The 13,057-nt window shown below is 37.8% G+C and overlaps 1 protein-coding gene across 32 annotated transcripts in view; it reads right to left on the bottom strand.

The window, feature by feature from the left end:
- NRXN1 (neurexin 1) overlaps positions 1 to 13,057 on the bottom strand; it is a 1,140,616-nt gene that overhangs the window by 528,750 nt on the left and 598,809 nt on the right. For 18 of the 32 annotated variants that reach the window (XM_019665161.1, XM_019665179.1, XM_019665166.1 and 15 more), the window contains one exon: positions 9,742 to 9,861. In XM_019665161.1, the coding sequence (XP_019520706.1) occupies positions 9,742 to 9,861 (120 nt within the window). Of the gene's footprint in view, positions 1 to 9,741; positions 9,862 to 10,780; positions 10,808 to 13,057 lie in introns of all 32 variants that reach the window. The other 14 variants (XR_002126503.1, XM_019665155.1, XM_019665157.1 and 11 more) reach the window with 1 other exon arrangement.

Below are 13,057 nucleotides of genomic sequence, written 5' to 3'. Positions count from 1 at the left end.
CCACAGGGGTCTTTACTATCAGGAATAAACATAATGAAATATGCATTTACAGTAAGGCGATCAAACACAACACATTCCCCATGTCCGATGTTAAATATGTGTATGTTTTCTTCAAAGAACTGTAGGGATGGGCACACACATCAGTTCACTTGTAAATTATGAACTGGATGATGATGATCTGTCAATGTAGGTTTATCAGTTGTAACAACCGCACCACTCTGGTGAGGGATGTTGCTAGCGGGAGAGGCAATGTGTGGGTGGGGGCAGGGGACACGTGGGAAATTTCTGTCCCTTCCTCTTAATTTGCTGTGAACCTAAAACTGCTCTAGAAAACAAATAAACTCATGAAACAACAGGCAACTCTGATGGAGGTTTCAAGACACCAATCTTAAGATATTACGGAGCATTTAATGTGTGCTACACACTGTGAGAAATAATACCACAAGTAGAAGAATGGGATGGAAAATATAGTCAGGAAATACAGGCAGACACATATAAAAAGACATCTTTTGGAAAGTAAATGTTTGGAGGCTTGGAAGTGGAAGAAATCACCCACTAACAGAGGGCTGTTCTGCTCTGGATAAACCTGATTTCAGCTGGGTCATCTCCATGGACTAAATTTGCTTAGGCAGAGTGGAAGGCGGGGCAGGGCACAAGCCGGATGAGGGAGTCTTTCGGCAGAGCTGAAGACACAGAAAGCATTGAGTGATGACACACATGTCTCTCCCTGTCTGTATCAGAGTTGATGCCCCAGCCTATGAGAAACACAGCATGCTGCAGGGTTGCTTGGCTGAGCAAGATTGTGGAGAACCTTAAATGGAGAATGAAGGAATGTGGGAATGCCAGGGAAATGATTGTCAATAAAACCCACTCACAATGTTAGAAAAAAGGAATATTGGAGCTAAGGGGAGAGGATTTTCAGGCGACCTTCAAACCATAAACGATAGCTAGTCCTGAAGAGCTACTTCCTTTGGTGTCACACCCCTGTAACTTTCAGGGACTCCAGCTAAGAGACGATTATCATCACACAGCTGGTAGGCACTGAATTCCAGGAGAGAGGTTGCTTTCCCGGCTCGGGCAGCAGCCTCGCATACTGCACTCCATAGATCAATTTTCATTTCGGTAGCTTTAATTTTCAGAACCTCAGTTTTTTTATCTTTTGCACTTCAACAACATTGAAAAGGCTTCCAGGTTTTGATTTACAGAATTATTGTCACTGTCAATAAAAGGAATGAGCCTGACATACTAAAATCCAGTTTAATTACTTCTGTGATGTCTCCTGCGGCTGAGAGGAAATGGTATTTCTCTAACACTTTTCTGTTTTTAATTTAGTAAAATGGAGCACTTGCCCTGAATAGGACCTCGGAGATCAGATTTATAATTAATGTCGTGAAAGGTGGACCCCACAGTTTTAGCAACACTGTCTTACGCTGAGGGTGCAATGACTACACAGATCAGCATCCTCGGTTTTGGATCCATTCAGGTTGGGTGTTTGAGGGGCCGTCAAGGATTAGACACAGAAACCTGGCTGGGATATTTATGCATCATGTCATGACCTGGAGAAGCTTTGCAAACATATTCAAAGGCCTGCCTTTACTCAACACAGTTTCCCATGTCAGTATTTCCTTGAACTGCTGGAATCCAGATGAGACCTTGAAAGCTTCCCAACAGGAGATGCCACATATCAAAACATACACTGTGCCATTCGAGTTAAGAAACCAAGCAAATTGCATTCTTTATTTTCCACTGCATATTCCATCTGTTTCTCTCCCTAAAGGGTCATGTGGTATATATTTATAAGAAGCGTTCACACCTACACCAACAATTTCCACTGTCTTTGTCAAAAGCAACCTCTCCTTGTTCGCGACCCATTTTTTTTTAACATCTTTCTATATCAGCTCATTCTTTTATGAAACCTTGTTTCATTCCGAACTCATTTCAAGTTAAGAAACACCTTTGTACCTTCTTATCTCAACACATCCTGGGGAGATTAAGCCTCAGGCTCCATAGGCCATTTTCTGAGATACCTGAGAATTTAGATCATTAGGGTCATTAAAATCACATGCTGCAAAATACCCAGGGTTAACAGATCACCCTTGCACTTTATGCTGCTGTAGAAAGCTACCAGAGCAGTAACAATGTGTAACAGCACCGAGCTGCAGCGCAGACCATAATTCCTCCCTATAAAAGAAGCCTACACGTTTTAATTGCTCCAGTAAATCTCATTAAAGACACAGAATCCTTTTTTCAGGGAAGGAAGAAGGATCACCTGGTGAGGCCCATTTTCTTTACAGATATAGATATATAGATATATAGATATACAGATATATAGATATAAATATGTTTTCTTTATAAATAGAATTATTCCTTAATGCAAGCACAATGTAATTTTATTATGCTGGACTCTGCACATTTCCCCTGAGCTCTTTCTCTTCCCTACAAATACAAGGGGCCCGTGGTCTTCACTGTTAATCTTGTAGTGACTTTTCATGCTCTAGATTCACGCATTATCTCGTGTTCCTCACGTGTCTTCCAAACACCTTCAAAGACCACACTGCCAACGTCTGACTTCATTTTTTTTTTCTTTTCTTTCTGCCTCAACATTTGTATACAGAGAAAACTGAGTTGTAATCAACATAATGAAACACTTGGTACCCATTCATTGGTTGGCACAACTCTGAATCTTAGCTGCTCATTTTGCATAATACACATTGTGAATATGATTCAAGAGAAAGAAACTTGGGACATATTTTGCCTGACTTCATTATGAAATATTAAATTACTGTTTTCGAGACGCTCAGGCTGTCATAGAAAATTAACAGAAAATTCCCCTCTCTCTTTCATAATCAGTACCTTTTGATAACAGAACTGGAAGTTAATGACAGTATGCCTTAGACAGCTATGAATTTTTAACTCATCGTTAGAAGTGGCAACGGAGCAGTTGAGGGGTAGGGCATGTTTCATGCAACATAGTGCTTAAAATTAAACATAAGAATCAAGAGTCAAATGAGGATGGGAAAAAAATTCACAATGTTAAATGCCACTCATCACTAACTTCTCTAGGGAATTTCAACAGAGCTGACACAATCTTTCCCTTTATGCCAGGAATTGTGGGCGCAAATAAGAGCATGGGCTTGAACTTAGGCTAACGTTCAAAGCCTTTCTGTGCCAATTACTAGATGTTTCAGCTCAAGGAAGTTACTTCAACAATCCATGCCTCAATATCCTCATTTGTAAATTGAAAATACTATGTTTTGAAGTTCCTTAAAAAGGTAAGACTTATAACATGTGAACGGCATGCATGCAGTACCTGTTCATTAGCACTAAAATATGGTATTACCTACATAAAAGTATTTTGTAGTTCCTTCTATGCACTAACTAGGTATATCCACAGCAACAAAGGATATAAAAAAACTTACTTCCCAAAGTCTAAACTAATTATCTAAAATCTTCTACTTCTTTGAAAAAAATACCCATGGTAATTATTCCATAAAGCTGGATAATTATTTACATATCTTCTTGATTAATAAATGGGCACTAAATTATTCATCGTTTAACCTTATTTAGTGTTATGCAGGCTTCTGAGAACGGACCACAATTCATCTTCACTTTGTTCACAAGGGCTTTCAGTGCATGGTTTCTGGGGAAGTAAAATCCATTTAAAAACTAAAAGTAAACCTCAAGGCCTCAAGTTTCAAAAATTCGCACCTCAGATTCAGGCAGTCTCCCCCGCACCCCGGACCAGCTTGGTTGCTGCCCCTGCTGCATTGCTATGGCCGGCAAAGTGAGAAATCTGAGCATAATGTGCTCAAGGAGAAAGAAAATTATTCAGATGGAGCGTGTGTCATAGAGCTCTGTGAAATGCCATGAGTGAGAACTGGAACCACTGCCACTCCTTAAGAATAGTTACTCAAGGGGGCTGGCAAAACTTCTCTCAGTGGAGTGCTGGTCTACCTGGGCTCGATGGGGTTATGACAGTATCAGCACAGTAATACAAACATTGAAGGCCACCTCCATATTGACATGAGACCTCAGACGAAGAGAACTAATGTTAGGAGCCAAATCAAGGTCCAAACAGAATTCTAAGCAGGCCAGGAAAAGTGGAGCAGACTAGCAGGCAGAAACAAAAATTTCAATCGGGCTTTTTTTCTTGACTTCTGGGACCAAATTGGTACCATTTACACAGTCAAAAAGGCTGCTTAGAATCAGTGGTCATTTGGATGCTGAACAATACAGGTGACTGATCTGGATAATTCAAATACACCAACACTCTACTTTTGGGGGGTTTTCTCCCCACTTAAATTTTCTTATGCAGATACAGCCTAAAACGGTCATTTGACTGCCCAACTGCAATATGAGAAGACCAATACTTCCTTTTATGCATCTACTTTTCTGATGTCTATTACCAACAAGCGAAACAAAGGCACATTTATATAAAATCGTAGAAGATAGCACTTCTATTATACAGTACATTTCTCTATCGCACATTATGCTTTCCTTTCTATCTTTATCACATTTTGACTCAATATGAACAATATTTTAATCCTTTATGGTTTAATCTAAGACAGGTCTAACCCTACTTCCCCATAGATAGTTTTTCTAAGGCATTATCAGTAAATATTGCTTATGAATTACTTTTAGAACTTAAGGACTGCCATTTAGAACTGCTTGAATGATTCAAGGTCAATAAGGTTCTTCACACTCACAATGAGGAACTGGTTGTAGACATAGTTAATTTCTAAATTTTATTCAGGCCTAAATGCTGTCAGCAGCAAATCAGCTCACAGCTTAATACTACTGGCAGCTCTACATGGGAGAGAAATAATGTTACTTTAATCCATTTTTTTATATGCTCTGATTCAATTCCAGTAGTTCTGATATTGATGATCAGATACTGGGTATTGGATTCTCTTTCAAACAACAAAAGAAGGTGAGAAACAAAGCTGAAGATATTTTTAAACATCACAATACCAAGCCACAATAAATGTATTTCATCTTTGTTTCAGCGAACATTTCTAATTCTCATATAAAAGATATAATGCATCACTATCAGAAAGATTTTCTTTTGGCACAGATTAGAAATCTGAAAATAGTCTTTTGATGGCAATGCCACACTCCCCTACTACCAAAATCACAGTGCTATGATGTATTATTCCTTTATGGTAACACACACCATTGAAGCTGAACTGTAATTTGGCACACAGCATTTCTATACTAATGTAATGTGACAATGTTATTATGTTCACTATTTTCCACGTGATCATAGCCATATTCATCTTCCCTAGCCTGACATTAAATTAACCAATATGGTTACAGTCTACTCTGGACCACAGGGTGAAAGCAGAACTGGATTGCCACAGCACAGTGGTCTGACGGTGGTGTAATCATGTGTAGGTGATATGTAGATTTTCTGTAATGAATGTAGACTCTTCTAGCAGAGACCTGGCACAGAGCAAGCACTCATTAAGTGGTTATACTTAAGATAAAGTTTACAAATAGCTACAACATGTGTTAAGAACAAAAACTGTTGCTGTTAAGATTTCAGAAGAGAGAAAGGCAAGGCCCAGCTCAGAAGACCAAGGAAGTTCCATTGAGATTGAAAATGAAATTATATTTCTTCAAGCAGATAAGGGTGAAAGGAATACACTCCAGGAGGAATGAGTGCATTCCCTAAGAGGAGAAGTTAGCACAGGCGATGGTGAGGAGAGTGAGAAAGTTTCAGAGTGGTCAGGGAGACCTAAGTAAGTTAGTTGGCAGTGACGTGCCCTATGGACAAGGGTCTGTGACAGATTAGGATGGATATGAATGCTAGGGTCAGACCACGGAGGCTCACGAACTCCATATTTGTGAACTTGGAGCGTATTGCTGGCCATTGATGGATACCAGAAATCTTTATATAAGATTCACGCACCTGGCCAGTGTTGATTTAGTGAGTTATTATCACCAACTGTATGCAACTCAATGTGCAAAATGCTGAGCATATGAGCCAAAATATTGGGTTGCCGGAAAAGTCATGACGTATTTTTTTCTATGATTTTCGTTGTGAAAACGTGTCATGACTTCTCCGACAATGCAATATGTATAAAGGACTGTTGTCCCTGGGAGATGTGTATACATAGTCTTACAGGGAGATAAGACCAAACATAAGTAATTGTAAGGTAGAAAGTATGGCTGATAAAACTGCATAAACAAAATTCTACAGAAGTCAGAGGGGGGAAATCGTTGCCTCTGGTTAGGAGAATCAGGAAGTGCTGGGTGGTGATGATTAAACTAGGGAAAACAGGCAGGAAGTACAAAATTGGTAAGGAGGCACAGGATGAACTGGAGGAAGAAGGAAAAAGACATGAGAAACCAGGAGATTACTACAATAAGCCGGAAAAATCATACTGGAGACCTAAACTATGGTATTGATATGGACCACTGAGTTGAGTACACTACACTGTTACTATTATTACTATTACTACTACTACTACTACTACTACTACTACTCACATACACACATACACACACACACACACACACACACACACACACAAAGCAATTGTTATTTGTCAATGAGTCGGTCATGTAGATGCCACTTTTCCAAGGAAGGAAGGGTTTCACAAACATTTTTCTTTCAAAGGAAGGTTTGGCATCATTTGGCCTAAGTGCTTTTTTGGAAAGATTCCTTTAAGTTCATTAATTAGTATGATTTATCCAAGATTACACTTACAAGCTAAAACGTATTCCCATTTTCCCATTGTTAATTATATCTCCAAGTAAACATAAATAAAATTTTCTAGTCACTTTTACCCACTCTATGAAACTTAAAGAGAGAACATTTAGAAGGTCTACTGGGGGGATGGGGCATCTCCTTTGCCATATGGTGCGTTCTTTCCCCCTTTAAAAAGTTTTGTTTCGACCGGCAGAGTGGCTCCGTTGGTTAAGAGCACAAGCTCTGAACAACAGGGCTGCCAGTTCGATTCCCACATGGGCCAGTGAGCTGCGCCCGAGCTGAGCTGCCACTGAGCTGCCAACAGGTGGCAGGATGGCTCAGCTGGTGAGAGCATGTGCTCTTAACAACAAGGTTGCTGGTTTGACTGCCGCATGGGATAGTGGGCTACACCCACCTGCAACTAAGATTGAACACGGCACCTTGAGCTGAGCTGCCCACAGGCAGTCAACAGGCGGCCGGATGGCAACTGGACTTGGAGCTGAGCTAGCTGCGCCCTCCACAACTAAGATTGAAGGACAACAACTTGGCTGTTTCCCTTCCCTGATTCCCCAATAAAATCTTTTTTTTTTAAGTTTTGTTTCTATTTCCTTTTGTCATTTATGCAGTTGAAGTTTGCATAGATCAAAGCCAGCCTCTATACAGAAAAGTAGTTTGTTGAAATCCCAGGAATTACACTAATTCTATTTGTGCAATTTACAGAAAAACCGTGAGATATAGACATAAGATGTAGACAATTATTTTGATTAACTTAAAAAGGAAAAAAAAATATGGCATGCTACTTTTATTGCCATATCAATTGCACGTCCTCAAGGCAGCAGTTACTATTGTACCTTCTACAAATTATAGTTGATATGAAAATAAGGTTTTCTTTAAAATATTGATTTGTACCTACATATCCTCATCACCCAAACTCCAATGTAAAAACCAAGAAACTATTTCGCATTTCCAGAAAACCCACAAAGTGGTAATGATTTAATCAAAATGCATGTATTCTGAGAGCCATCGAAAGTAATTTTAATGCTGATTTGCGCAAGAGGCATATCAGGAGACACATTTATTGGATGACATTTACCTTATTTATAAGAAAATAACAAATAGCCTTATCATTGTCATCACTACTATCACCCAAGAGCAGCACTCAAATCATTTTCTGTAAAATGATTTGAAGACAGCATGAGGTGTAAAGTAAGGTCTTGCTGTTCCTTTAGGAAATGTCTAGCAAATACATACATAAAATTATGTTATTCATACTTAACTGGTATATGAGGATACACAATCTGACACAACCAAATGGCAACTGTTTTGTAAAACATAGACACTAGATTAAGCAAAGTTTGGCAGAGAAAGTTCTTTAGCAAAATGGAAAACATTTCCATGCAAAAAAAGCTCTCTCAGCTACCACATGTAGTCATGCATCTGTCACAATCATACTCAAGATTAAAAGTTTTCCATAATAAAATCACAACAAATTATCAGCCTTATGGTTGTCCTTAAAAATAAGTTTATGTTATTTTCTCTGGGGAGAGAACAAATGCAGGAAGTTACTATTCTATATCCGTATTTACATGCTTTTATTAAAAGCATATAGAAGGTTCTTTTATTTGCTTTGCTTTATGTGCATGTACGTATTTTTGAATCTTTATGTAAGGAATATAACCTCAAACAGAGTTACTGTTTGTAAGTCTGATTTGATTTATAGAAATACAGTGTTTGCAAATGTGTGATAGCTTGAATACATGTTTATTGCTTTGAGTTTACCTGTATTCTATAAAAGGTGTCGCTGGCAGGATGGAGACTAAATATTTCTCCATCTATGGTGCTGTGACCTTTGCAGGTCTCTCCCAAGTACTATTTTACTTTGTATTCTTTGCTTGCTCTTCCTACATTCTGTATTTTGGATAAGAAACTTGGAGATAGCCAGTGAATTGTACTATATTTCTAGGCTGCACCATCTCAGTGCAATGAAATATTTTTTGGTTTGACCCTATCTTCATCACCGTGATACACATATCTACTGACATGAACAGAAATTCTCAAATACACAAAGGTCAAAATGAACCAACTCTAGTCTCTCTTTAAATCCATACTCAAGCACAGCCTTCGCCTGGAAGCCCAAGCCTTCAATCATTGCATCGCCCACACCACCATCTTAGAGCTTTTCTCTTAAATGCTCCAGCATTTCAAAACATGAAACATGCACTCTATTTTACAACCAGGAAACTTTGTCAGAAATATTTTTTCAAGAGCGGAATGCAATGTTTTGTAGCAAAGGCTTTTACCATTTTGATGAAGTGCCGTAAAGCACGGTCTATTTGAAAGTGAAGAAACAGAACTTCATCCTAAGTACCAGTCAATTCAGTCTCAGGCTCCTTACTGCAGTCACATATATTAGGCATTAGCAGAGATTCCATGATACAATGCGAATGCTGAGTTTCTTTATCACGTTTATATGTGAGACGAAAGGGGCAAAAAAAACCCCAAAAACTCACAAGGGGCTACAATATAAGGACAGTACTTGAAGGACAACGTTTAAACATGTTTTTAAATTAAAAGGCAGATATGGGCTTGACGAGATGTAGAGTGGAAAAAAAACAAACATAATGTCACCTTTCACTAAAATTACAGCCCTCAAGATGTAATCTTATAAAATTAAATATTAATACAAAGCAACATGAAGTCTCCTCCAAAAAACTAGGGAAGAATTGTTATCTACAGGAAATGAAAACTTAATTTCAACAAGGTGACTATTAGCAATAAAAAAAAAGGCACAACAGTTGAAAACCGTTGAAAACCAAACAGTTGAAAACCAAAGCATCCCCATCATCATCCCATGTAGCTAACAGCATCCATGATTAACAGTTTAGTGTTTCAAAATGTCCCTACTGTAAGGAAGAAAACTGCTTCTCCTGTTTATGACAGTGCCATTTACGTACAGGTAATATGCAGAGTCCCAGTTTTAGACCCTGGATATCAAACAGTAATGGAAGCAAAGACGAGCATCTGTCCATATTGAGAGAGGTACTTACGGTCATTGCAGAGCGGCCCACTGAAAGAAGTCATGCTGCAGTCACAGCTGAAGCCATCCCATTGCTGCAGGCACACACCTTGATTGGAACACGAGTCCTCCTGGCAGGTTGTGCTGGGCCCTGGAAAACAATCCAAAAGAAACTTGGGTGCTTTTAAAAAAATCTCTAAGTGGTTTCTACATGAGCTAGGTCACATAAAGTAGTTGCCAACACCTCAAAATATATGACCAAACTAGTTTTGAAAGTTCTAGTTCACGCACCTGCATTAGAAACAAAGAAGCTGTGATATGAAGGTTTTTCTGAAGTTTCAAATATAGGACGAAATACCATTATAATAGTAAACTTAGCCAACAAATAGTAAAAGCAAGCACTTAGCTTCTAGTATGATTATGGTAACAGGTAATCTCATTCCATCATCGATAATTCTCTATCGCCTTTTCAATTTTAGAAAAATGCATGGATCTCCTTAACTTCTGACCAATGAAGAGAGACACCATGAGAAATAGAGATTGTAAGTACATGAAATTGAGACAAGATTGGCAAAATAATTGAGGAGTGTTATGCAAAAATGTCCTACGAGTTCCAGAAGTTTTCCTGCACAAACTATGGATAAAGCTATGATTATTGGGTGTTTTGGATAGGTATGTTGGCAAGTATCAATTCACATGCTTTGACAATTTCATGCAATTCAACATAAAATGAATAACTGTATAAATGACATGCCCCATGTAACATACAAGTCCAAAGAATGCTATTCTATTTCTAAAGAATCATAACTAGAACACCAAAAAACAAAGAATTTAAAAAAAGGAATGATCAAAGCACTAAAGGTAATCACTATACAAACATATTCAAGACTGAAAGCCTCTGTGCAGACTAGGCTACAAAATGAGGTTTCTTGCGCAATGTTCAAGACAGGGAAAAATTAAGTCTGAACCCAAACGAGTTACTGCAAAAATGTGAAAAAGAATGTTATTTTAAGGTTTCCACTGTGTATTATGGGGTTTCAGTCTTGTTTGATACACACAGGGCCATCTACCTTGCAAGTCAGCTTTCATCAATGCAACTTTGTCAGCAAAATTAAAAAAAAAAAAAAAGCAAAATATATTAAATGTTAGTAAGCAGTACTGAAATGGGGCAAACATAGAAGAACGTTCAGATTCAAAAAGCATGCTGCTGTAAAAGGGGAGAGAAATGCTATGTAAAGCAAACAAATTAATACCAACAGCCATAAATCTTAAGCCAAAAAATGAGAAAGCGGTACTTGATTAGGATTTTACTATATATGTGTGTACATATATATATATAATGGTTAATTGAGCCGATGACACGTAATGAAAGGAAATTACAAGGGCTGCTGTATTTCTCCCTCTCTTGGACTGAGATAAGTGCTGCACCAAAGCGACTTATTACTTATGTGGCATATGCGGCACCATTTGTCACATGCAGATACAGTGTAAACTGTGGTCATTAGCAGGCCAATTATCCCTTTCCATTTTTCCCCCCTCTAGATCTTTTGTTATTGCAATTAAGACTTAAAACTACGATGCCAGCCATTCATTGCCAAGCTGAACCTTAGAGTGACACCAAACTACCAAAATGCATATATGATTTGGAGTACAGGAAAGAAGAAAAAGACGATGGAACAAACTGTCATTAAGTCCCCGTAAAGAGAGTCCCTTTACAAGATTTCACATGTGGAGTGTTTATCTCTGCTCTTACGTGGCTATACACATATACTGCTTAAGGATTTTAGAATCATGTCTGTATTTTCCCCACCTTCATAATTATCTTTAACTGTTATAAATGGGCCGCTGCATATGTATTACAGTCGAACCTCACTAAGAAGGACTAACTTGGGAAGGGTGAAAAGGGAATGGAATACTCTCCACCTAAATAGCTTTCGAGTAGAAATTATTTTGCAGAAAACACAATTTTATAGGTTTTATGAAAATATCAAAATAGACACCAGCCTAATTAGATGCTGTTAACAGTGGGAGCCTTTTCGGCAACTGCTTTAGTGAATAAACGAGAATTATCAATAATTAGCCTTTTTATAAACTGATGTTTTTGTAAAATGTCTAAACATGCTCCTAACAATTATACTTCTATTATAATTTTCTCAGTAAAGGTTCTCTTCATAGAAAGTTACTGAATTTAGCCCAACCTATGTGAATTTTCACAAGTACAGAAACCATCATATTGCAAATATCAATTATATAATATTAATTATAATAATAATAATTGATATAGTAATAACAATAATAGTTGTTATTAATGATAATAACAATCTCCCAGGCCTGGGAGGCCTAAATCAATGTAACAGTTTTTCTCACCTATTGCATCAAATAACTAAGAACCACTAGAATGCATAGTTTTTGCTGTTCTTCCAATCTGGGAGAGGTAAGTGAACAAATGATCTTTATCCTATGGTATTAGAGACTGAAAATAGTTAGAGGTTTTTTTGTTTGTTTGCTGTTGTTGTTGTTTATCCCTTAAAACAATATCCCTTAGCACATTCCTTCCTGGAGTTAAGCACAGGATAAGGAGTGGTCCAGGCCAGTTTGGGTCAGGGGCTGTTCTATCAAAGGATGCCTGCTCCCCTCCCCAGCAGAAGGAAAGGACAGTCCGATTTTAGTTTTTGCAAAAATTATCAGGAATACAATTGCAAAATAATGCTAAACTCTAAAAATGGTAAAACTGAAATCCTAAAAAGTAATCTTCCCATATTGTGGAGCAGCAACTCAGGGTACCAGCCAAACCTTTATGTGGACATAAAGACATGCTTTATTACTATTTTTGTTTTCATTATAACAACACCCGTTTTATATTCAGGTATTATAAGAAAATGCATGCCTATGCCTATGCAAGACACATTTTTCAAAGTACTCACCTTCTAGAACAATATTTAAACATTGACAGGCATTTGCACAAGACAAAGACAGAAATTTATTTTCCCCTTTAGTTACACAATGTTCCTTTTATTTTATCACTGCATAAAATTGTAAACAAGTCACAAGGACATTTGTATTAAATGGATAAAAATAAGAATATGTCTAAAAAGGAAAGGGAAGTGAAGGTAAAACTATAATCTCTGGAAACCAAAGAAACAATAGCAAAAAGTGGTTATTAGATGCCTGGGCTTTCAAATAAGGCAAACTTGGGTTCAAAGCTTCCAGCATCCCCTTACTAGATGTGTGACCTTAGGAAGGTCACCTTACATTTCTGAGGCTCAACTTAACTCATCTAAAAAAATAAGTTTAATATTGTGCTTTGAGGATTAAATAAAATAAGTTAATGTCACCAGTGCTTAATC

Source organism: Hipposideros armiger, unplaced genomic scaffold (assembly GCF_001890085.2).
Source record: "Hipposideros armiger isolate ML-2016 unplaced genomic scaffold, ASM189008v1 scaffold_435, whole genome shotgun sequence".
Classification (NCBI taxonomy): Eukaryota; Metazoa; Chordata; class Mammalia; order Chiroptera; family Hipposideridae; genus Hipposideros; species Hipposideros armiger.
The sequence above is the reverse complement of the archived record's forward strand: the minus strand, read 5'-3'. Positions and strand labels throughout refer to the sequence as shown.